The sequence below is a fragment of the Manis javanica genome, chromosome X, assembly GCF_040802235.1.
Source record: "Manis javanica isolate MJ-LG chromosome X, MJ_LKY, whole genome shotgun sequence".
In the NCBI taxonomy this organism is placed as follows: Eukaryota; Metazoa; Chordata; class Mammalia; order Pholidota; family Manidae; genus Manis; species Manis javanica.
The window spans coordinates 138,782,659-138,806,944 of NC_133174.1; the positions used below are offsets into that span (position 1 = coordinate 138,782,659).

The following is a 24,286-nucleotide window of genomic DNA, read 5'->3' on the forward strand; positions in this document are numbered from 1 at the left end:
AGAGATTGCTCACAGCTAAAGTCATGTTTCCCAAGTTTTACTTCTTTTCTGGGAGCAGCTTGCATTCATTAACTGGTCATTGTGGAGATATAAAGGCCTGCCTCCATTGCCCCAATTTAGGACAACTCTAAAGGGTCACCTCAGCTTCAGTGTTCCCCACGGGATTGGTCAAAGCATCTGTAATGAACACATCACAGTTCAACCTCTCTTCAATTCTGCTTCCTTTTTCCCCCATCTTAATGTTCATTCGGAGAGGAATCTCCAGTAAACTTCTCACATGCAGTTCTCCATTGCAGAGTCGGCTTCCTGGGGAGTCCAGCTAGCAGTAGCTAATAACAGAAGTGAGAAAGCCAGCTGTGAAATGGGATTTTGAGTTGAATCACTTCACCTCACCTGTATGCAAGCTGACAGTAAGAACCTCGTTACTGGTGGTGGGTGGAGTCTAGAACAGTGCAATTTATACCTTCACTTGTGGTGAACTATGATGGTATACCAGTGGAAGAAAATGCATGATAGGTGCCAAATATCAGATGTTTGATAAATGCAGGGAAAGTAATAAATACAAGGGCAATGGAATGATTTCATGATACTGGGGGCAATCCAACCATTGGAGAAATGCAATCCAAGGCCAATCCAGTAGGACCATGGGACATGGAATGGGGACATCTGGGTTAATGTACTCAAACAGCCTGACTCCTCAAATTTCCCTGAACTTCTAAGGCCTACAAAAGTGAACCATTCCTTCCTGTGAAAAAAAAATAGGTCTGACTTGCTCAAAATCCACACTGCGGTCTCTGCCTTGCAAGAGAGCATGCATCCCACTTCAACATCTGTCTCCATCCACCTTCCCATACAATAAAGTAGTAACTAGGGTTAAGTTCCAATAAAAGATAGTCAGGCAAATGTTGAATCTGCTAATAGATGAAACCGGCTATACTCCAAGGGAGCTACAAGATCTAGCCAACATGTACCACCAGGAGCTCTGACACTGTGGGACTGGGTTCTGAGAGTGCTAGCTCTGTAGCGGCGGAGCATAGCACTGGATTAGGGAGATTTCATAGGTATGGGAACACTCTCCTCCAATATGCTATTTAATAGCCTGTCGAGGACTCCAAGGAATAGTGTTAATATGCTGTTAGGATGGCTTTTAGAAACAAGAAGCTGATGGTCCACACTAAGTCAATGTGAAATGTGTGAAGAAAGACAGCAGAAGAGACCAAAGTGTTTAGAGAAATGGGCATGGAAGAATGAGTACACTTCGTAAGGCCAGAAAACCCACCCAAATGATAGCCAGGAGAACACTCTATTTACCTCATGAGAGGGGTACCGGTACCTCCCAGAAGTTTAGTGGTGGCTGTCTGAAGGTCAGGACAGCCAATAAAGATGATCTTACAGAATTGGACTCCCTACTAGCAGCAATAGGATCCCAAAATAACAGAGATCAGGGGATGGTGCTTGACCATCAGAAGCGAGGTGTGCACAATTATCAGAACGTGCAGCAAGGTCAGAGGAGCAGCCAGGGGTCTAACTTGAAAAGGACTATGCAGATAGTTAGTAGAAGAAACATTTCCTAGTGGCAGATACCAAGGCTATTGCTCCATCTGAACAACCAAAATAAGTCAAATATGGATGATCAGGAGATTGAGGACCACCCCAATAAAAAGTCATGATTCCCTGCCCAGTTTCTGGATGTGAGCCATTTTTCAAACCCAGAACCCAGTCAATGAATTTTATGTATATATACATATATTCTTACAGTATATATAAAATACACACATATGATGCATATGTGTATGTGTATATATATACCTATATACACACACACACACACACACACACATATGATCTTCATCAGTTCAGGCTAGTATAAAAATATAGATAGCTTAAACAACAGATACATATTTCTCCCAGTTCTGGAGCTTGGTAAGTCCAAGCTCAGGTTCCGCAGACTCGGTGGTTCGTGAGGGCCCATTTCCTGTCTTGCCGATGGCCACTGTCTCTCTAAGTGCTCACATGACCTTTCCTCACGGTGTAGAGGTGGAGAAAGAAATCTCTCCCTCTTCTTTTCTCCTCCTCTTCCTAATCCCAGCAGAATTGGGATGGGGGTGCATGTGAATGTATAGACATATTCTCACCCTGGGGCACTTCTCCTTCCATACAAAGTTAATGACCAGATGGTTACCAAGTACACAGCTTGCAACTACACCTATGGGGAAAGGTTTCTCTCTAAACTGTCTTTTAAGATCACCCCTCAGTAATATAGTGATGGGTGTAATGTAGCCTCCATCCTTTCTCAGCTTTCATCCAGATTGCACCCGACTTACCTGTAAACCGGCCCTTTTCCATCCCCTGTAGCTGGTTGTACAGGCTTCCCCACATGATCACTGGCACGAGTTAATGGCGAGCTGGGGCAGCTGGCACGCAGGTGTCTGGCACTTGCTCTTGCCCTCTGGTGCTGCTCACGCTCAATTTTGCTTTGTGCTTATGCTCCACAGATGAGGGAAATCATTTGGCACTTGTCTTTCTCTGCCTGGCTTATTTCACTGGGCATAATACCCTCTAGCTCCAGCCATGTTGTTGCAAATGGTAGGATTTGTTTTCTTCTTAGATGGTGTCCTTTGCTGTAAAGAAACTTTTTAGTTTGATGTAGACCCATGAGTTCATTTCTGCTTTTGTTTCCCTTGCTCGAGGAGATGCGTTCAGGAAGAAGTTGCTCCTGCTTATATTCAGGAGATGTTTGCCTGTGTTGTCTTCTAAGAGTTTTATGGTTTCATGACTTACATTCAGGTCTTTAATCCATTTTGAGTTTACTTTTGTGTATGGGGTTAGACAATAATCCAGTTTCATTCTCTGGCATGTAGTTGTCCAGTTTTGCCAACACCAGCTGTTGAAGAGGCTGTCATTTACCCGTTGTATGTCCATGACTCCTTTATCGTATATTAATTGACCATATGTGGTTGGGTTTATATCCTGAAATGATAGCTTTTAATAGTGAGAGGTGGACCACCTCTATAGGCTTTGAGGACCTAGGGAAGTCTACGAAGCTTCAGTCCTTGAAGGCACTGACTCACATGTCCCCATTCTGTGTTTCAGAATGCCAGTTTCTCCCAAACAGGCTCTCACTTTAGCCTAAGAGACATGACTTGCCTGGACATTTAATCAACTGGATATTTGCAAGTGTAACTCCTAAGTTCTACATTTGCTCCTCATCTATGTCTGCTTTCCCACTGTATGAGACAAGGTTCTTTATAAGCTTCCAAAGAGTTCTTCTGACTCTCATCCTTGCCTTTTATGGTATTACAACTGTAGTCAACAATTTCTCCTTACTTGTCTGTAGGGCATCAATACAATTTAGTAATAACCGGCCAATTCACTCTGTGTACAATGTTTCCCCCATAGCTTTCAATTGCGTCAATCAGCCACAGGCTTCCCTCCGTTGAACTGTTTTCCTAGGTAACTATCAGTGAAATCTTCGGGCATTGGGCTGTCACAGTGTGCCAGATGCTATCTGTGCCTCATACACCACTCAGGATGGGTTGCTCCTTGCCATCCAGGCGGTGATCTTGTCTCAGAAACCCATCTTACTGTGTGTTTTCTTGTATTACTGATGGTATCACCTGCATCAGTTTAGGTTGTCTGGGAAGAGATGCCAAGATGGGATTAGAAGAGCAAGAGATTTATTAGGGGAAACGTTTATGAAAGATCAAGGAAGGAGGAGCCGGAGAAGGCTGCAAACCCTTTATATGGGAGTGAGGTGTGACACCTGCAAGGAGGAATAGGGGGAAGGCTCTCGGATGGCAGAACAGGTTTGACGAAGGCTCAGCCGAGCTTGTGGGAGCCCTGCTGCAAAGATTGCTTATGGGTGAGTCTCTCCGCATTTGGCAGAAGTGTCCATACTCTAATGCCCCTGCTGTGCTCAGTCCTGGGCTAGGAGCAGCCCAGGGACGGTGTGACCTCAAATGAAGCATACTTATTTTAAAATGTGTCTGTTGTTTATATGAAATTAAATTTAACTAGATGTCCTGGATTTCTATTTACTAAACTTCTTTACCACAATGGCAGAGTTGAAGTTATATGTGGGCACAACAGTGTGTTCACCTCTTCACTCAGGTCAATTTAGCTATTGACTTGCCCACAACAGAGACCTATGGTGAGTCCTCAGTATATCACCATTCTTGAAGGAAACCAGTAAGTAGCTTGTGGGCAAGTTGACTACATTGAGCCTCTTCAAAACTGCATGGGGCAATGATTCATTGTGATGACTGCAGTTAACACAAATTCTGAATATGGGTTTGCCTTGCTTTCCTGGAAGGCAGCAGCCAGCATCACTATTCAACAGCGTACAGTATTTGATCTATTAAGACAAGATTTTATATAACCCTGGATTGGACTCAGAGATCCAGTCTCTGGCCAAAGGAGTACAACCCTGGGCCCATGGCCTGGGATTCTACTGAAGAAGGTGCTGGCCAGTTAGGATGACCAAAAGGTGTGTTGAAGGCACAGCTGAAGTGACAGCTTGGAGACGATACCTGAGACAATGGGGTGCCATCCACCAGGAAGCATTACGCGTCCTTAATCAAGAACCATTGTACGGGAGAGTGTACAGGTCTGGGACCTAAGGAGTTGGAGTAAGGAGTTGTCTTTTTTATCATCACTCCTAGTGACTCCCTTGGGGAATTTGCTCTTTCCATCCTCATACTTCTGGGTTCTGCAGGTTTAAAGTTATTGCCTCCTAGATATTAAGTGCATTACCACGGGGCGACACTAAAGTCTCATTAAATTTTAGTCGATGACCACTGCCTGGTTGCTTTTGGCACCAACGAAACGAAAACAAGTGACCGTCCCGTGCCAGGGGAAATTGACCCTAATCATTGGGAGGAGAAAGGGCCACTGCTATACTATGGCAGCAGACAAGAATAGATTTGGGGTTTAGGTGGCCCTCTTAGGTACCCCTTGTGAATGACAAACAAGTCCTCTAGCCATGGTGTGAGGAGGTCATGGGGTCCAGAGTCCCTGGCCCTTCAAGGGTGAAGCTTTTAGTCACTCCACTGTAAGCTCCCTGAAAAGCAGAGATGCTACCTGAGAGGGGAAATTATAATGGGTGGTGCACGGAGATGATGCATCTCCGTCAAGGCCCTTCACTGATCTTGTACGTTTTCCTCAGGAAAAGGAGCTCAACAGAGCCATGGGACAATATGTCCAGCATCTTTTTATAGGAAGCAAATGAGCCTGGGCAAGGTCAGGGGTGAACTATAGACAGTGCTGTTGTGGGCTGCCAGGACTTGCCCAAAGCCCTCCCACTTTTTCACAGAAGGTCCCATTTCTCCAGTTGCTGAGCTTGTTGGAGGCTGACAGACTTCAACTGAGTGTTTCTCCCCATACACCCAGGTACATGTCCCTTCCAAGTTCATGCTCACACCCAATGACGGGTCAGTCAAGGGTACAAGGGCCAGCCCCTCCTTGCCCTGATTTGTGGCAATTCAGAAGGCACATTGTAGCTCCAGATCACGCCACGTGCTCAGCTGAAGCCGTTACTGGGGCTGCACTGCAGGCCCTTCTCTTCTTTCTGAGCCTCTTCCCTTCACTCCCCCAACAGGTGAGGACCCTACGGCACCCCCTCTGCAGCTGATTTAAGATTTAAAAACTGAGGTGAGAACAAACTTGAATACCTGAGAAAATAGCCACACCATCCATCTTTTGCTGATACATTTATTGATGTGTTTCCCCTTTTCTGGGGATGGTGACACAAGCAGATGGATCCCCCCACCCCCCCTGTAATACAGACACAGATTTCATTCAGCATGTACAAGCATTGGGGCGTGTCCAAATTCTACCTCACTGGGCTACCAGAGCCAGGAAAGGACTGATCTTGGGGGCAATCTGTGCACCTGAGGCCCAGGAACTGAGCAGGTCATGCTGAAGGGAGACTGCCTCTCTGGGCCGTGCCCCTGGGGTGCTGGCAGAGGCTATGGAATTGAGTCGTGGTGGACAGTGCTGCCTAGCCCTGACATATGGTCTAGAAGGTGACAGTGGGTTCCTGGGTAGTTTCCAGTAAGATCCACAGTCCCACAGAAATCTGTGCCTCAGGGTTCTCATCTGCAAAATGGGGATAAGAATCCTGCCCTGAATATATCACAGGGTTATTATGAGGCTCAAAATAGAAACAATTTGTCAAAAGTGCCTTGCAAAAGGTAAAGTGCTATAAAATTTAAGGGAATTCAATTGATTGATTGTGATTGTCAGAGTGCCCCAGGGGTAAAAGTGGACTGGCTTATGGGTCCAGGGGTGAAGGAAGTGGCGGCACTCCTGTGCTGCGGCTTAGGTGGGGACGCCCAGTGCACGGCACAGCTCCCTTAGCCTCTTGGCCCCGAGAAGTCACCATGGCCTAGCACCTGGGTTGGGGCTGGGAAAGTCACTGGGGAAGTTACAGAAAGAGTCACAGGGGTCAAGAAGGAGGAAGAAGGTAGCATATAAAGCAGGGGGGCGTTACTGTTGTCACACACAGAAATAGATACCCACCGGATGCAAGGCATTGAATCAGTAGTGCAGATGAGGGATGGCAGCTGGGGCGGCGTGGAGGGGGAGAGGGAGGTGTCACAGCAGCAGAGGGAGGGATACCATCCAAAAGAGGCCCAACTGCTGCCTCCTATCCTCCTAAAGGCATAGTGCTGGGGTCTATCTGCAGGGGAAGGGAGGGCAGGGAGATAGAACCAAGAATACAATAATCTGACCTAAGGACAGAGGACCCCTTTCACTGTCACGCTGCTGCCCAGCACCCTCAGGAGGTGTCAAGAAGAGGCAAGCAGCTTGTCTGTGCACACTCAGGCTGAGGCCAGAGCCGGGCCTGGAGTATCAAAGACGTATACTGGCTTTCCAGAGACTGACAGTGGGTGTCGGGGTGCCGGCACTGTTTGGAGATTGCTGATCTTCTCAAACCTGGGCACAGTGTGAGGAAGCTGGTCACGGAGCGCCTATGATCTACAAGCCTGAGAACCACCAATGGTCCTTGTCAAAGAGGTGAGCCATTCAGTTGCAATGGGCTGCCAAAAAGATTGAGTGAGTGGGCGCGGTGGGTTGGGGGAGGGCCACGAGGACCAGTTCTCTGCACACTTGCATCTGGGGCCTGGGGAAGGAGACCCTCTCTAGGAAATGGGGAAGGAAAGCTGTTCCTGCTGCTGCTTTCCTCTGACTCCCTTGGCAAGGGGTGGGGGACCTCCTGGGGAACGGGGGAGGTTGCCCCACAGGGTAGCAGCTGGCACCTACAAGTTAAGGCAAACAAGCCAGTAGAGCACACTGAAGAAGAAGAAGGTGACTGGGAAACCAACTCGCGAGTAGCTGTCCAGGCGGTAGACATGGATGAAGAGGCGGCCCCGCTGCCAGCTGCGGCCCTCTCTACTGGGTACCGCGCAGCAGTACTTCCCACACCACTTGCAGCAGCCGCCAGGGCGTTGGTGGCCACCTAGGCCAAGGGACTGCTGGGCTGGGCAGGAGGGGCCTTCCTCTTCATCGCTCTCCTCCGAGTCCTCGATCTGGCACACAAAAGCTTCCTGACGCCGGAGGGCACGGCGGGCGGCGAGGGCCCGGGCCTGGACACAAGGCTGAAATGGACAAGGGAACAGTCAAGGGACGATCAGCCAGGCCCTGGCCACAGGTTCTTGCCCCCAGAACTCCCACCATCACATCAGAAGGTTTTCTCAAGGGCCTCCTAAGTCCCAGGGTACCCCTTCAATGTGGCAAGCTGGCCACCCGCATGCCAGGAGTCCTAGTGCCCTCACTCACACGCCTCCACAGCGCCACTCCCATACCCAGGTCATACATGGCGAAGCTTCGGAGGAGCACGGGGTTTCGTCTGGTGGTAGGTGAGGAAGTTGAGCACAGCGAACTCCAGCAGAGCACAGAAGCAGAAGACAAAGCAGATGGCAATGTAGAAATCCAGGGCGGTGATGTACGAGACGCGTGGGAAATTCTTCCGTGAGAAGGTGCCCAGCGTGGTCATGGTGAGCACGGATGTGATCCCTGTGGAAGCAGAGCAGTGGAGGCGGCCTCAGCATCCCGTCCACCCAGCACACAACTGACAGGGCCCTGAGAAGGCCATCCTGTGCCCGCGTACCCACCCGCTTGCCCACTGACCTAGAGAGGCCCTGGCGGGAGCAGACTCCTTCTTGAGCCAGAAGGAAATCCAGGACAGCATTGTGGTCACAGAGGAAGGGACATAGTTTTGAAAGGCAACAAAGCCAAACTTCCTGCTCACATTGAAGAAAAGAGTCATGACTATGAAATCACCTGGAAGACAGAAAAACATACCCCTTCATCACTGCACTGACACCGGGGTCGGCCCCCACCACAACGTGCATATTAAGGTCCCATTGTTCAGATTATGAGATCCCCACCACAGCACCAGGCCGGAGGCACATTTTTCTAATGCCACACACACAGAATCAGAAAAGCCCAGAGGAAACTCACTGCAAGACCTATGCCAGGCCCAGAACCTTAATCACTTCTTTCTTATTCCACTGCCCCACACCTTGCACCTGTCCTTCCAGGGAGGCAGAAGACACTGATGAAGGTGAAAAAACCACTCAGCCGTCTAGATATCAGGGCCACACAGCTAATGTCCAGATGGCTGACTGAGGCCTCCATGTCCATTGACATGCCATATCTAGTCGACAGAACCATAGCCGCACATGTGGACTGCTGGCCCTTGCAACGTATACCCTCAGGCAATGAGCTAACCTTGGCCTATGCTGTGGTGGGGGCAGCACAGAATCCATTCGGCCTCCTTCTTGTAAGTTCATATGCTGCTGAAATGCCTTATCATTGTTCCACGGCCAATTAAGGCAAAACAAATCACATGCCTACCCCAAGACCTCTAGTGGTTCCCTGCTCCACCAGAGCTACAGTATCAAGTCAACAGTGTGATCTGACGCTAAAGGCCCACCACGACCTGGCTCCAAGTGACATCTGAACACACACATGTCTTACCATAAGCAAATCCCGTCTATTCTCAGATTCCCTCAGATAACACCCATATCCACCCCAATATCCAAACCCTGGACTCCTTGTTCTCAGCCTATTACCCCAACCTAAGTGGAGTATTTCAGGAAAATAGAAGAATTATCCAGCCCTCTACATGCCAGCTCTGCAGAGTATACATCCACAAGGCGGACTGAGGTCATCCCATTCATTTGGGCATTGTGTTGTTGACGCTGGCTTCCACCCTACAGAGCAATGGCTCCTACAGGGCCTGCAGGCACCCCACATCTCCAGTTGGTATCTTCACTGAACACTTCATGCTGGCTTACACTCTGACTCACTCGTCCGAAACACTCTGCATGCTGATCGTGACTCTAGGGCTCTGGGGGCCTTTTCTGAGCTCAGAATATTCCCTTTTACTCTCCACATGACATCAGATTTTTAATAGCTCAAGTGCTGGCTCCTTAGTGAAGCTAGGCTCCAAATTTCCACCTCTGTGATGTAGTAGAATTCCTTGGCCTTGAACTAGGTAGGCTTTTAAGCTGCTTCTGGGCAGAACTTGTATGAGCCCTGTGGCTTGGCTCCTGCCCATCCCAGCCCAGCACGGCCTGGAACCAAAAGGAAATCCAGTGATTCTTGTTGCTGTCTGGCAACAGCTTTGTAAAGCAGACTAGAACCCTAACCTGTCCGTGTGTCCTCCTATTTGGGAAAGTAGGTCACTTGCCCACCAGGTCTGGGAATGCTGGAGCCGGATGACAAGAGCACCCTCTCCTACTTACCTGGGCAGCACTGACACTCAAGGGGCAAGACTTCTCAGAATCTTCTAGAAAAGGCAAGGGAGTGGCCTGCGGTCAGTGAAAATCCTGTGTCCAGATCAGTAACTTTGGGAATAGAACTCCCTGCTCCAGGGTTACTGCAGGGACTACTCACACTTGCCTATTGGCCAGAACGTATTTATCAAGCTCCTAGTTTTCTTGCCCTGAGGTCCTAACTACAGTTTAAGGCACCCCTATTTAGCTACAACCACTCCCTGCAAAACTCTGCAGAGTTTATGTATTCTTGTTGCAAGAGTTATTATCCTACATGTATTTTCTATTTGTATTTATTCCAGCCAAAAGAGAACCTTTTTCACTTGTCAAGAGATGGAAATTTGTCTTTGAAGGCCAAGAGACACTTTCTTTTTCCTGAGGAGTGGAAAGGGAAAAAAAGAAAGATATCAGGGCTGAGGAGCAGCCAGAGGAAAAAAGAAGACTAAAGATGCTTCTTCTCTTAGCTGCTTTGGCCAGGCTGTAGTTGGTCACTGCACTGTCAGAGGAGCACAAGTAGAAGGATTGTGTCCCAAGGCAGGGACTAGGAGGATGAGTGGACCCAGGGTTCTGAAGAACAAGGGAAGGAAAAGGAACTATGCCTGTACAATCTATAAAAGAATCTGACCCAGGGCTGGAACCATAATACTGGACCTTTAACCTCAACTCCATGGCAGAGCAACTGGACTTACTGTGAGCTCTATAATTCCAGGGGAAAAGGACTAGGTCCAACAGGTGGAAGTCCCAGAGACTCCAATTTCATATGAACAGAGGGAGTTTTCTGATGCACAGTTCTCTAGAGAAGGAAGAAAGTCCCTTGCAAGAAAGTGAAGTCCTGATGACAGGCAAGATTCCATCAGAGGCTCAACAGCCAGCGATGAAAGATGACTTACTCACTGGGAGCAAGGCTGGACTGTCTGAGAGCCTTCTGATGCAGATTCCCTGGCTTAAGGAAGGTCCAAGGTGACCAGAGTAGCAAGCTACTACTGCATTCTGAGTCAGCTAAAGATGTAGAGAACTGCCCGGGGACTGACTGGAAGCATTTGGGACCAGTCCCAAAGACAGCTATGATACTGGAGAAGCCATGATTCAAGAGCAACTTCCCATTCTGGGAAGAGGGTTTCCAGGGCTGCTCTGGGAGCAAGCCTGGAAGGTCCCCTGGCTCCTCATTCAGATCACCTAGGAACATGAGCAAAGATGCTCACACCTAATTGGGAGTTGAAGTTTAAGAGACCCAGGACCCTTCCCTTGTAACAAGTCCTTGTTAGGGACAAGGACACAAAACCAATGATCACCATGTCCCTGCTGAATCCACCGTGAAGCCTTTGACGGGAATCTGTGCTTGTCAGAGCTGCTCCTTTAAAATAAATGTTGATGTAGCAGCCATTGTACCAGCTGCTGAAGGGTTCTCGATCCTACACCAACTCTCATCTAGCTGACAGGAGAACACTAGCCTCCACTGCCCATTAGGATGAATTTCACTTCCCACCCAACCAGCTTGAACTGGTTCCAGGTATGGAGCACTCACATGAGCTCCAGTGGCCAAAGTCATCCAGGTGGGTCAGATGACACAAAGACCTTGAAACTGAAGGGTGCGCAGGACAGAGCTAGCTGCAAACTGTTTACCTACCCTCTCCCTGGCTTGGCAAAGTATTTACTTCTTTTCAGAGAAGATTAAGATCTCTTACAAAGTCTTAGTATCATCTGCACATAGTTGTTAAATGTTTAGCATCCATAAGACAGCAGCCATGTTCTACAGCAGTTCTGTGTGATGACTGCATTGCATGTGTATGCATGGATGGCCACCTCTGGTCATCCCTACCACCCTCCTGGGCCTCGGCCTAGCCCTGGCTCCAAAAGGCACACTTACCAGCTAGGGTTGAGATAGTTTCAGTTTCGTTGCTTACTCCCGTAAACTCAAACTGGAAGAGCTTCCAGGAATTATTCTCATTGATTTCAAGCTTGAAATTTTCCCATTTGTAGATCATCTCACTCTCAGGATAGGAAACTGTAAAGCAACAAAGGTCATTTGAGATTAGGAAGGCCAGCGGAGGTCTCCACAGGCATGTGGTCTGAACAATGCCTTGAGACTCCTGAGTCTGGCCTCTCTTCCCTCACTGTTGAAGTCCATTCATTAAGTACAGTTACCAGGCATTCCTCAGGACCAGGCACTGCGCTGGAAATACAGCATTCGCATTTCATTGAGTAAGACAGTGAGGATACACCTACAATTACTGGAACTGTTCTGAGGAACCTCTGCCCATGGAACAGTGGGGAAAGAGAGGCGGGAAAGAGCACTTGGGGACACACCCAGAAAAGACTTCACAGAGTAAGGGATCTTCCCAGTAAGTCTTTTAAGTTGATAAGTTGATTAGATTCTCTCTGTCTGGATGAAGCAGAAGTGGTGAGCAGGGTATTCTATGCACAGAAAGGTGAAAATGCCTGATGCATTATGGAAATGCCAGAAGTTCAGGATGGCCAGCTCACAGAAGATGGGTAGGCATGCAGGATGGGCAAGCAGGAGTGTGGAGCAGCGGCCAGTTCATGAAGGGCCTCGAGGGTCATTCTAAGGAATTTGAAATTACTTCATGAGAAGATGTGGAACAGTGAAGTGACCTGGTGTAGATGATGTCTCATTTGGCTCACTCTTGTCATTATATGAAATGGCCTCTTGACAGGAGACCAGTTATGGGAGGCCAGTGCAGTAATTCAGGCCTAACAGAATGAAAGAGGGCAGGAGTCAAAGCTGGTGTAGTGAGGATGCAGAGGAACAGGTGGGAACAATAAGGATCCCGGGGGGACACCAGCAGGGTGTGTTGATTAGACATAGGAACTGAAGGAGAAAGAAGCATCAAAGTTCTTGGCTTGGAAAACTGAGTGGGTGATGGTGCCTTTCAACGAGACAGATGGGAGCACAGAAGCAACACGTTTGTTTTGGGGGTAGAGGTTGGAAGGAGAGAACATATGTAGTTTTGGACATGCTCAGTTTCAAAGTGAAGATGTTGCAGAAGTCTGCATGGAAGATGACAAAGACCTAAACCAAGGCAGGGCAGTGAAGGTGGAAGGAACAGATATGTTTCAGAGGCGGGTGACTGACTTGAGATGGGGTGGAAAGCAGACAGGGGAGCCCAACACGAGGTCTCAGTTAAGCAACACAATACTGTTGGCAGGAAAGGAGATGAAGATGGATTGGGAGGCCCTGGGTAACCTTGGCATCTTCTTAGGTGACCAGCAAAGGCAGAAAAATATAAGGACAGGGGCGAGAGAAAGAAGGGCCACAGCATGACTCTGGGGCCCCAGAAACCTAAGAAAGTACTCACAGCTAGAGAAAGACAGAGGGCAAGAGTGGGAATCCATTGGAAATTTGAGCATGTAGAGTGTACATTCAGCATCAATGGTCATCCTGGAAGGGAGAAAGGAGCTTCATTAGGCTGGCCCTCAGCACTTAAGTATCCACCCAGTTTGGACCTGGAAACCACCACTGATGAGTGGCAACAGTGGGATCTGAGACAAAGAGCTCAAAGGAGAGACAAAAAAAAAGAAACACAGGAAGAACAGCTTGGAAGTATCTGGCTACTCTGGCCTGCATCATCAGAGAATGGACCGACTCAGATGGGCTTCTGTTTCTTACCCATGCCAGCCTCCAGGACCTGTGAGCACTCTCTCTCTCACTTCCCGGCCCCCACAGCACCACATACATCTTCCCCCTGCCACGTACTCAAGTATCCAGCCTGGTCTTAGGTATCTTTCCAGTCACTGTGCTGCTGCTGCACCTGGACAACTCCCCCACCGTGGACGTGTATGTATACCCAGTGCCCACTTGGGATGGAATTGTAAAGGCAATGCAGTCATACTGGTACATTCTAGTAGAGGGAACTCTAAACTGGGAGTCAAGTTAACTACGTGCCAATCCCAGTGCTGCCATGAATTTGGTGTGTGGCTGTAAGCAGTATCTTTCTATTTTGAGGCCTAGTGTCTGTCTGTATATGAGGGGGTTGTGCTCATGGTCTAGGAAAACTGGAGGGGCCCTTAGAACTGTCATTCAGGATGAAGGCTGATAAACGCTGTACCCATGACTCTTTGGTGAAAAGTCTCAGAAGGGGAGGAAGAATACCAAGAGGTAAGACTCTAGAGGCTTGACATACCTAATTGTGTACAACACCTTGCCATCCTTGTGGATGCGGACCATCTGGTTGGGAACGGTAATTGAATGCTCTTGGGTCTTCTTAGAATTCCTAAAAAAGGTGTCTGGGATCCATAACTGGCTCACCATGTTGCCATTCAGGACAAAGCTCTCAAAGCTGCCATTGAAACGCAGGCGTTCATCATACCAGGTCTGGTAGAAGGTGATGTCAATGGTGTATTCCTGGTGGGAAGGACAGAGGAGCACACACTAGGGCCCATACAAAGGACATGTCCATGCCACCCTGTAATGGGCCATCCAAGTGGGTGAGAACCCACTTGGGCTTGCACAGAGGAGACTGGGTAGAGTGTGGCTTTAAGAACTTTTTATTTCCAGGTATTTCCAAAAGAAAGGAACATTTCCAAATGGGTAACAGTCTAGGAAAACACATTTCATCTAGGAACAGACAGACAATGCCAACTTAATTGGGTGGGCCGGGCTCATCACATCACCACTCCCTTGCAGGGCTATGGTACTACTCCAACCAGGTCAGCATCCTCTCAGGCCCCACATTTCCATTGCTTATCAAAGATCTCAGCTCAAAATCACTGTGGACATATATAAACACATGTACCTTTGAGTGTATACAGCAAAGTTTTTTGGGGAGCACAGATGTTAATTAACCTTGATCCTTTATTCTCCAGAATTAAAAATGAAGTGCTTTGAGTCACAAGAGAAATGTGTATTCAGTCTCATGTTTTTAGGAGCATTTCTTACTTTGTTTTTCCTTTTCAACAAGGGCACATAACCTCTGAATGTGTGTGTGTATCTGCATAGATACATCTATAATTCTTTGGTCTCCAGATATTGTCTATCCCATAAACTGTCTGCTAAACATCCAAGAAGGATGTTTACAAGGAAGAATCTGGAAATTTACACCACTGGTATCGAAGGGAGTAAAAAGAGACCACAACAGAACTGTAAGCAGCTTGAACAGCAAGAACCAGAACTAGTCTACAATCAAACACTGAGGGCAAGCTCGACCTCCTTTGCTTCAGAGGTAGGGAGACTGAGGCACAGAGAGAAAGGCACACCAACAGTCAAGAGCCCCACCCTGGCTGCACCGCTCAGAGCGGCACTACCGCGGCCTGGCTCTGAGACAACCTGCACTATCTCCCTCTCCAGTGCTTACTTCACTTGCACCAATGATACCTCTGGGTACCCAAGTCCAGTTCTCCTCTGCAGAACCTCTAGGTCTTTCCTGAGTTATCCTGTCTCAGAGAATGAACATCAACCAGAAATGCATGACCCTGGAGGCCAGTAGAACCCTGAGGGGGAAAGGTCAACACAACCACTGCTTGCCTTTGCTGCCTCGGCCAACAGGTGGAGAGCCACTGTTCAACTGCCGGGACCAGCCTCTCAGACAAAGGATGTTCCCAAAAGTAGTCCAGAGAAGCAGACAGAAAAAAGCTGGCAGAGCCTGGCTGCCACTCACATGGGAACCTCCAGCCCTGCCCCGTCCAACCCCGCCAGCCTTCCCAGGTGGCCTTCAGAGTGTTTCTAGAGTCCCAAGTGGCTGGCACTGCAAACTTGACCTGCAGAGCCTCCCCTGCCATGTGAACTGCTTGGTGGCCAGGGAAAGGCTCCCCCACACAACGCACGGGGTGCTCCAGCTTTGTGGTAGTGTTTCAAATGAGCATTTAATTTCTATTTAACAAGATACCAGCTGTAAGTTCATTACACATCAACTGATAACTAACAGTTCAATTTCTCCCGTTTGGCAAGGGAGCTTGGGATGTACATCCCTTTTGGCTCAGGTGAAACTCTAGGAATTTGGTGTCAAGGAACTGACTTTACTAGAATCACTGGCGGTAATTACCACAGCAAAAAGCAGCCTCAGCAACTGTTGATGTTGCAAAGGGCAATCGTTCTCAGACCGGTCACTGCCTTCTAAGCTCAGGATAGGTGCTTCAAAAGTTTAGCCAGGGGACAGGTAGAAACATTTGATTTATATCCACATGCTGTGGGCCCAGGTTTTTCTCCCTGAGGACAAATGCTTGGAGCTATGCAGAAAGCCAGACTTCTCAGGGAAACATAATACCACATGTTTCTGGAATCTTCTAAAGGCACATGGCCCAGGCCAAAGCATCACCTTACTGGCCAAAGAAAATTCAGCTGCTGGCTCCTCTTTGGACCAGTCCTGTGCTGCATATGCCAGGTTCGTCGACTACTAAGTTATTTGACTGCATCCCTCAGCTTGTCAGGCATAGGCACTTCCTGGCACCTCAAGTGAGGCCAGTGCTGCCAACATTAACAGACACGGAGCCGGAGACAGAGGGCAATCAGCTCCTGTGAGAGGGGCTCTTGCAGGCGATAGACACTGGTTTCCCAAAATTGTATCTCCCACAAATAGCAAGAATGTAGTCACAAACTGTCCACTCCTCTTCAGGCCACTTTCTCCATCTTCACACCAATGACCTGAAAGCTCCATTTTCTATTAAGAGTAAATAGTGGCCATAATGGTGTGACCAGAAGACCTCAACATCTGGCTCTTGCTCAGAACCCAGTGTTTCTGGGTTTGTCAATGATTTTAATCAACTTGATTGCTAAAGTCATACTCATTTAGGGGAAAGCACATTGATAACAGCAAAAAGTGAATCTGACATCAAGGGAGGAGGAAAAATAACTTTCAAATGTTGACAGAAACTCAAAAATTTTGTTGGCTTTTATGGTTCTTTTCTTCCATAGTCATGTGTGGCAGGCAGGCTCAAAGATGGCTCCAATGATCTTCACTTCCTGCTCTGGATGCCCTTATGTAATCGCCTCCACTTGACCGTGGCCTGGACCTAATGACTTGCTTCTAATGAACAGAATGCCATAGAAGCAGTGGGATGTCACTTTCCAAATTAGATTACAAAATTTGTGATTTCATCATGAGCAACTTTTCTTGTGCTTTTTCTCACTGAGGGAAGCCAGCTACCATGTTGTGAGCTACCCTGTGGAGAAGCCACATGGCAAGGGCTGTGGGAGGCCCCAGCCAACAGCCAGGGAAGAGCTGAATTCTGCCTACATCCACGTAAGAGCTTGGAACTGAGCTGCGTCAGATGTGACCCCAGCTCTGATTGACTCCTTAACTGCAGCCGTGGGAGAGGCCCTGAACAGAGGACCCAGCTAAGTGATGCCTGGATCCCTGACCCAGGCAAGCTGTGAGATAGTGACTATTTGTGGCAGGGAAGATCAGGTAAACAACTGTGATATAAGCTAGAAAGTTCTGAGTGCCAAAGAGAGAAGTGCGGTGTGAATGAGAAGGAAGCAATTAATAACTGCGAGGTCAAGGAGGATGCCATGGAAGAGATGTCATTTGAAACAGACCCTGAAGGACAAGGTTTATGATAAGTAGAAAATTGGAGCAAGGGCATCCCAAACAGGAAATAGCTTGAACAAAGGCTCAGAGGCACAGCATGGTTGAGGAACACCCATACTCTCGTGTGACTAGTGCACATGGTCTTTAAAGGGGACAAAAGAAAGAAAATCAGAGCCCTGGGATGGCTCCCACCACGGAGGGCCTTGGCCACTAGAGTGTGTGGTTGAGCTTTGTGCTTAAAGCAGGGTTGGAATTACAGGAGGCCAGGTCAGAAGGTAGACTGGGGCAGGTAGGGACCCTCAATTTTGCACATTTCAGATGGGAGATAATGCAGGCTAACGGGACAGTACTGACATGAGGATTACAGTAGTGGAAAAGGAGAGGGGGAATGAGGCAGAATTAGAGAACCAGTCTTAGAGTAAGAGTTGGTTACTATAGACTTAAGTCCATTACCAAATCATTATCAGAAGAGAAGAGCCATTCCATTGTGGTGTTTAAAGTACCTTTATTATTTTTACCTTGAATGAAATGCTGTGAGATTTAGTCAGGATTCTGAAGGTCCTCCTCAGGCAGCAAGGGACTTACCTTTTCCAGTCTCCTAAAGTCAGTGTTGGTTAAAAACTCCCCTCCCCCAAATAAACTCTCCCTACAGACAGAGAAGTAAAAACAAGTATGCAAAGGGCCACGTCGATCAGCTCCCTGGGTTAGGAGGTAGCTGTAATGAAAGCCCAGTACTCACCATGTCCACGATAGAGATAGGGCCAAGGGTGTTGACAGAGAGCTCGGCAGTGACCACAGTGGGCCTCTCTGTAAAGGAAGCAGAAGTGGAGGAGGTCAGTGCCGAACAGGGCAGTGGGGCAGGGGAAGGTGTGATAAGAGCGGAGACAGGGGAGACAGGTAAGGGTTGGGCTACGTGGCTTCAACATCCCATCCTATTTCTTTTTCTGTTCTTTCACGGCAAGATCCAATTCTAGACTGTTAGCAGTTAGACAGACCTTGAAGGTTAGTCATCTAGTCCAGTCATCTCATTTTATAGTTGGAAAAACTGAGGGGGAGAGAAGGGAAAAATCTAGACCAAGATTGATGGCACTGCTAAGACTAGTTGATGCCTCTTACCTGATAGGTCAGCAACAGACGTTTCTGCGCACATGCACAGCACCGTAACTTACATCCCAGGCTCCTTCTCTACCCGTATGCCCTCAGACCCCCTCCCCTCCAGTGGGGGAAGAACTATGTTCTGCTACTCACCGCCAATGCCAGGCCGCAGTTTGTGGTCATAGTTATTCAGGATACTGTTGAGGATTTGAGTGGCCGTTGGCAGTTTGCCAAGGCTGTTATGGGCACTGATGGCAGGGGGCTTTGTCTCTTCAAATGGCAGCTTCTTCTCGGGAGCCTGGGGCTCAGGGCCATAGATGTCATCATCACGGACAGAGGGTCCCTTTTCTGATTCAACATGAGGTGCTTCGATCCTAGAACATACAAACAAAAAACAGTGAAGCTCTGCTCCCCATTCTGTAGTGTCCCCAGGGGGCGCCTCCTGATAAAGCAAACCAAAATAAGTCTACAAGCCAAGGCATAGCTAAAGAGCAACTGGTAACAATGAATTAGGATCCAGTAACAGATTATACTTATTAATTTCTTCTAAATCTTGCTGCTCTTTGGGAACTTTCCATATTATCTCCATTTTATGGTAATTCCTTATTTTAAAAAATCAATAACAACACCGAGCTCAAAATTTTTTTTAAATTTCAATGTAAAATGAAGAGGGCATTGGTGTAACATCTCTGGCCAATCAGCTGCCGTTACTAACCTACTCTGCAGTCGGCCTGATCTGCACCACTGGGGAGCAAATGGGCAGGCAGAGGAACAGGACTGCTGAGGAATGTTCTGGAAGGCCAGACCGGTCTGTCCCAGAGAGGGTCGGAACACTGTGGGAATATTCCACCTTTCTCTGCTTTGGGATCATCACTACATTGGTGGTGAAGCCTGGGGCAATGTGGGGAAGCTCTAGGCACTGAGAGAAGGCAAGGGCACCTCACTCAGAGGCTGTCATCTGGGAAACTAGCAGGCCGACAGGATTCCGACCATAGTGCCACAGGCATGCACTGCAGCCAAAAAAAGAAGAAGAAGAAAATAAAATTAAACAAAAAATTAAAAAGCTACCTGCCAGTGTATGAAACTCACCAGTGGTGTTAGAAGTCAGGGTCCTGCTACCTTTGCCAGGAAGCAGTAAGAAAGTGGGTACCAGGGGTCCTGTGAGGTTTGTCATGTGCCAGTCCCTGATGTGGGTGCATTGATAACAGTGAGGCCATTTTTTTTGACAACTCATCCACTGAATTGGGCATGTTCCTGCATGTATGTCCTAATTCCATAAAAATGTCTTGAAAAAGAAAAATGCTAATAAAAATCTGCTAATATATAGACTTTATTTGGAGCCTCACTTTAAAACTGTAGAAAACTAAAACAAAACAGAAAATATCTATGACACAATAGAGGAGATCTAAACACACTGGAGAGTTTCCTCAGCATGAAGAAATTATTCTAAAATTTTTGGTGTAAGGGTGGTTATCTTATTATGTTCATAGAGTCCTTATGACTAGAAATGCATACTAAAATACATACGAAATACAATGTCTGAGATTTGCTTTAAAATAATTTAAGTTGAAATGGAGAGTAGGTGAACTGAGTACTGAGAAAATAAGAATGGCCGTGGGTTGTTATTCATGAAGCTGGTGATGGGTACATGGAGATCCCCTCTACTTTTTATATATCTACTTTTATATACCTTTGAAAAAAATATAATTAAAAGCTTTTTAAAAAGCCATCAGCAAAATTAATCTGTGATGTTGAAAGGCAGGGGCATGGTTTCCTTTGGAGAGGAGAGAGTGCTGGGAAGGGCACACAGTGAGGCTGGGGGGGGGGGGGTGGCTGACGGTGTTCTGGCCCCTGGTCTAGGTGCTGGCTATGTGCTTGCTTGGTGAAAATTCACTGAGCTCTTCACTCTGCACCCTTATATCTGTATATTGCACTTCCAAAATGATTTTTTTTTAAATCCATCAGGCCACTCTTCCTAAAGCAGGGGGTTAACATGGCAGGAGACATGGCATGGTCTCTGTACTGCAGATCAAAGGACTGCCAATTTAAGCAGCAAAATGCATTTTCCTGCAGTATTTCCAGCTCTCAGAATTGTTTAACTAGCATACAGATGTGCCACGTCCATGCCATTTCTCATGTCTGAAGTGACTAACTCTTATTGTGGGCAAGGCAAGAACAGGGCTTGGGCAAAGCAGTTTCCATTTCCAAATACCGTATCTAGAGATGTTGTCTTGCCCTGAGGCTTTTCCCCCTGTCGTCTGAGTAGATAACGCCAGTCACTGCGGGACAGGGGAGGGAGACCAGGAGCCTGAGATCCTGCAAACTGAGTGACATGGCTGGGAGCCAGGTACGACCAGGACGGGCACTGTCAGCCAAGACCACCCAAGAGCCTGCAGTGGCGCCTCCCAGAGGAGAAGTTTAAAGCCAACAGCAAGAACGCCAAAGTTCAATAGGCAAACAAACAAACAAGCAAGAGCCTGGAACCACGGAAGCCTTCATTCCTAGACTACGTCTCCAATAAAATGATATCAGAGGGCCCTGGGGTTGCTGTGATCCTACAAGTAGCTTTTTCCAGTAACGAACAAACAAAACACCCTCATCCTGGGATCCTTGGGGTTAAGGAGCTGCTGACAATGCATATATCTGCTCTCCTCAGTCAGTCCTTCAGCACACTTGCAGGACTACCACTAAGAAAAATTTGAAAAGCACTCATGTACTGGACTAGTAGGATCTTTCCATGGGGCCTTTTCAGGCACCCACATCCCTCTAGAAGCGTTGGCCCAAGATGGAGCTGATCTTTAACCCCCCGCCTCCTGCCACGGAGGATGCTCATTCAACAGGCTGCAGGGGAAGAAGGGAATATGAGAAGGGCCACTGGATTATTTTTTTCCAAATGAGCCCTTTTTCACCTTACAGATAGAGAAACTGAGGCCCAGATAGAGGAAGGGCTGTGTCCAAAGTCACATATTTGATTCAAGGCTGAGCCTGGACCAAAGCAAGGTTTCCTGGTGCCTTGTGGCCCTTGCCAGCACACCCCACTGCCAGCCCTCCCCACCCCCTCCCTCATGGGCAGCTCTTTCCTGACATCACAGGTTGCCATGTTGACAGTGTCTGAACACCAGTTACTGCAGCCCTTCCCCCAGCTGGAAGAGTGGTTTCTATCTCAACAGCCCCTCTTCCTGCTCTTTTCCCCTCTGCCACCCCAGTTCCTTCTGCCTCCTTACCCCACCATTTTGCCATGGCCAGTCACCATGTCAGCTCACTCAACCAATCCAATTTACATCTAGAGGGATATGGATACCTAGAAATTCCTAGCACACATTCAGAAATGTTTACCAAGCCTCTGCTGAGGCCAGCCCCCCTTTAGGGCACCAGGGATCTGAGGAGCTAAGGCATTTTCTGGGCTGGGAAGAGAAGCTATCTCCCCTCTCCCCAAACAGATGAGCAAGACACAAGCCCCGTGCCATGGAGACTTTGAGAATGCTGGACAGATCAGAAAGCTTGGGAACTTGTGACAGTTCGCTCCCAGTGGGAAACCGTCCCAAAAATACGAAGCAGTCATATTCCATCCCCAAAAGCCAGAACTGCAGGGGGCAACCTTCCCAGCAGAGTCCCAGGGGCAGAGGAAGGCGCGAGTGGAGCTGGCTGCTGAAGGGGAAACGTGCTGCTAGCCTTAGGAAAAGGAAGGAGGGGCACAGAAGGAAGCTAGCGACACAGGGGGCGGGGTGGGGAGCTGCGGCGGGAACCCTCGGAAGACCCAGGGCCCGCGCCTGGGACCGGCACCAGGAGGAGCGGCGGGAAGGGGAAAAAGTAAAGTCGGAGTTGGGCGGCACAGTGCCTGGTACCCAGTAGGCGCTCGGAAAAAAACCCCAAGAAGAACCAAAGAACTGACTAGCCAGCATTCAAACATTCTAGGCGCAGTTTCACTCCCCCAGCCCGCCTTTCTGGGCGCCACCTCCCCAAAGCCCCTCGCCAGTCGCCCCCAAAGCGCGAGCCGGCTCTGGCCGGTCACCCCGCGGAGGCTTCTTGTTCCCACGAGAGACTCAGAGAAGGAGAGGCGTGCTCGCTCCCCGGCCGGCCCGCGGGGTCGGTTACAGTGGGATCAGGGGGCCGGGGGCGGGGGGCCAGGCGTCCGGCCCACCTTCCCGGGCGCCCGTCCGAGAGGGAGCGGGACGGAAGCCGGCCGCGGGTGGACGGCACTCGGGACCCGGCTGCCCGCGCGGGGGCCGGGAGAGGGGCGCCGAGGGCGTCCGGGTCCCGGGATGGGGACTCACCTCCACGGGAAGATGGCAGACGTGCCCAGCAGGGCCAGGAGAACTTTGACCAACATCGCCGCGGGGACCGGCGCGACCACCCGCGAGGAGGTCGCCGCTCACGGTCTGGCCGCCCGGAGCACCGCGTGGAGGGTTTTGTTGGGCTCCAACTTTTACCCCGCCCACTCGCCCCGCCCCGCCCCGCGCCCCCACCCTGGCCCCGCCCCCGAGCCCCGATGGACATCGACGACGTGTTCGCCGCTGAGGTAGAGGCGGGGGCAGGCGCGGGCGGGAGTACGGGGTGCGCAGGGTGGGGTGTCGGGAGGAGGGAGAGGAGGACGGGGCCCGGTCACCGCAGCCCTCTGCCTTCCGCCACCACCGGTTGCGGCGCTGCCAGACAGCCAGGGGCGGGGGAGGAGGGGAGGTAGGAGGAGGCGAGCCGGCGAGGGGCGGCCCCAGGCGGGGAAAACCAGAGGCCGGCTGCTGTGGCGGGAGGGTGCCACAGACTGGGCCAGGCGGGGGAAAGGTGGGGGCCTGGGTGGACTTGGGCCTCCTCTGAGACCCCCTCCAGCCCTCGGCTCCCCACCGGCACCTGTTGCACACCATCGCTTGGCCTCTTAGATCTCCCCACCCACTCCACACCTACAGCCCTTCAGAGCAAATCTCTTGGCATCCTAAGGAAGCTAGGTGACTTAGCACCTCCCTTGGCACAGGGGAAGAAGGGAGACTTGTGGGTCTCCCCAGCAAGCTCTGATCTGTGCCGCTACACAGGTCAGTTTCCCTGGTATCTGGGGACAGAGGAAGACCACCCTCCCCAAGAGAGGACCAGATGGAGGCATTCACCGGAGGACTTTCTCCAAACCCCAGGGAGGCACTGACACAATGTGGCTCCTGGTTCAGGCCTGGGACCTGGGTGTGAGGGGGACCACCTGGGGTGGACGGACCTTGGAAATTCCCTCTCCAGGACTGACTGGCCAAATCCTTCTGGAGACTTGGCTTGGGGTGACGCCAGAAGGAGAAGTGAGAAAGCACCTGGGATAGGGGTCAGTGCCCCCACTCAGAGGGGACATCTCAGGAGACGCAAGCATCTTTGAACTTCAGCTTTCTTGCCTGGACCCTCATGCTTCACTTCAGAGAAACGCTGGCAGAGATTTGCCTCTGAAGCTGATGCCAGACGTGAGCAGCGTCCTCACCTGTCACACTCCAAGGGCTCCTTGGAGAGGCTTTGCTGTCCCAAGCTGATCTAGTGACAACCTCTCCCACCACCCTCCCCAGTCTTATCACTCTGCTTTGTTATCTTTACAACACTGCTCACCAAGTGATGATTTTGGGGGGGCATTTCTTTGTGAGTATGCTTATGGTGGGTTCCCCCACTGGAATAAGCTCAGTACCCAAAATCAAACCAAACCAAACCAAACCAAGCACAGCACATGTCTGTCTGGTTTTCCACCATATCCCTGAGACTTAGACGAGTCGTGAGCACACAGTGGGCACTCAACAAATATTTATGCCTGGCCTGTGTGCAACTGTGTGTGTCCTAGTGCCACAGAGTTCACTGGGACCTGGGCTCCCTTCAGACTCTGTGCAAGACCGAGGAGACTGCAGGAAACATCCAGGCCTTCTAGGTTTGTGCTTCTGAGCCCTGCGGCAGGGCAGCCTCAGGACGCGAGTG

At 49.5% G+C, this 24,286-nt stretch overlaps 1 protein-coding gene across 2 annotated transcripts; it reads right to left on the reverse strand.

Annotated features, from left to right (window-relative positions):
* Positions 1-5,710: 5,710 nt before the first annotated feature.
* GABRE (gamma-aminobutyric acid type A receptor subunit epsilon) lies at positions 5,711-22,765 on the reverse strand. Of its 2 annotated transcripts, none has more exons than XM_017642988.3 (9): positions 22,636-22,765; positions 18,515-18,735; positions 18,006-18,073; positions 13,925-14,145; positions 13,100-13,182; positions 11,650-11,787; positions 8,131-8,283; positions 7,817-8,016; positions 5,711-7,598 (listed from the first exon to the last, which is right to left on the reverse strand). In XM_017642988.3, the coding sequence occupies exons 1-9, from the start codon at positions 22,689-22,691 to the stop codon at positions 7,260-7,262; spliced, it is 1,479 nt and encodes a 492-aa protein (XP_017498477.3). In that variant the 5' UTR covers positions 22,692-22,765; the 3' UTR covers positions 5,711-7,259. The 2 variants fall into 2 exon arrangements, with proteins under 2 accessions (XP_017498477.3, XP_017498478.1); XM_017642989.3 differs by having other exon boundaries at positions 7,467-7,598; positions 7,806-8,016.
* Between the last annotated feature and the right edge of the window lie 1,521 nt (positions 22,766-24,286).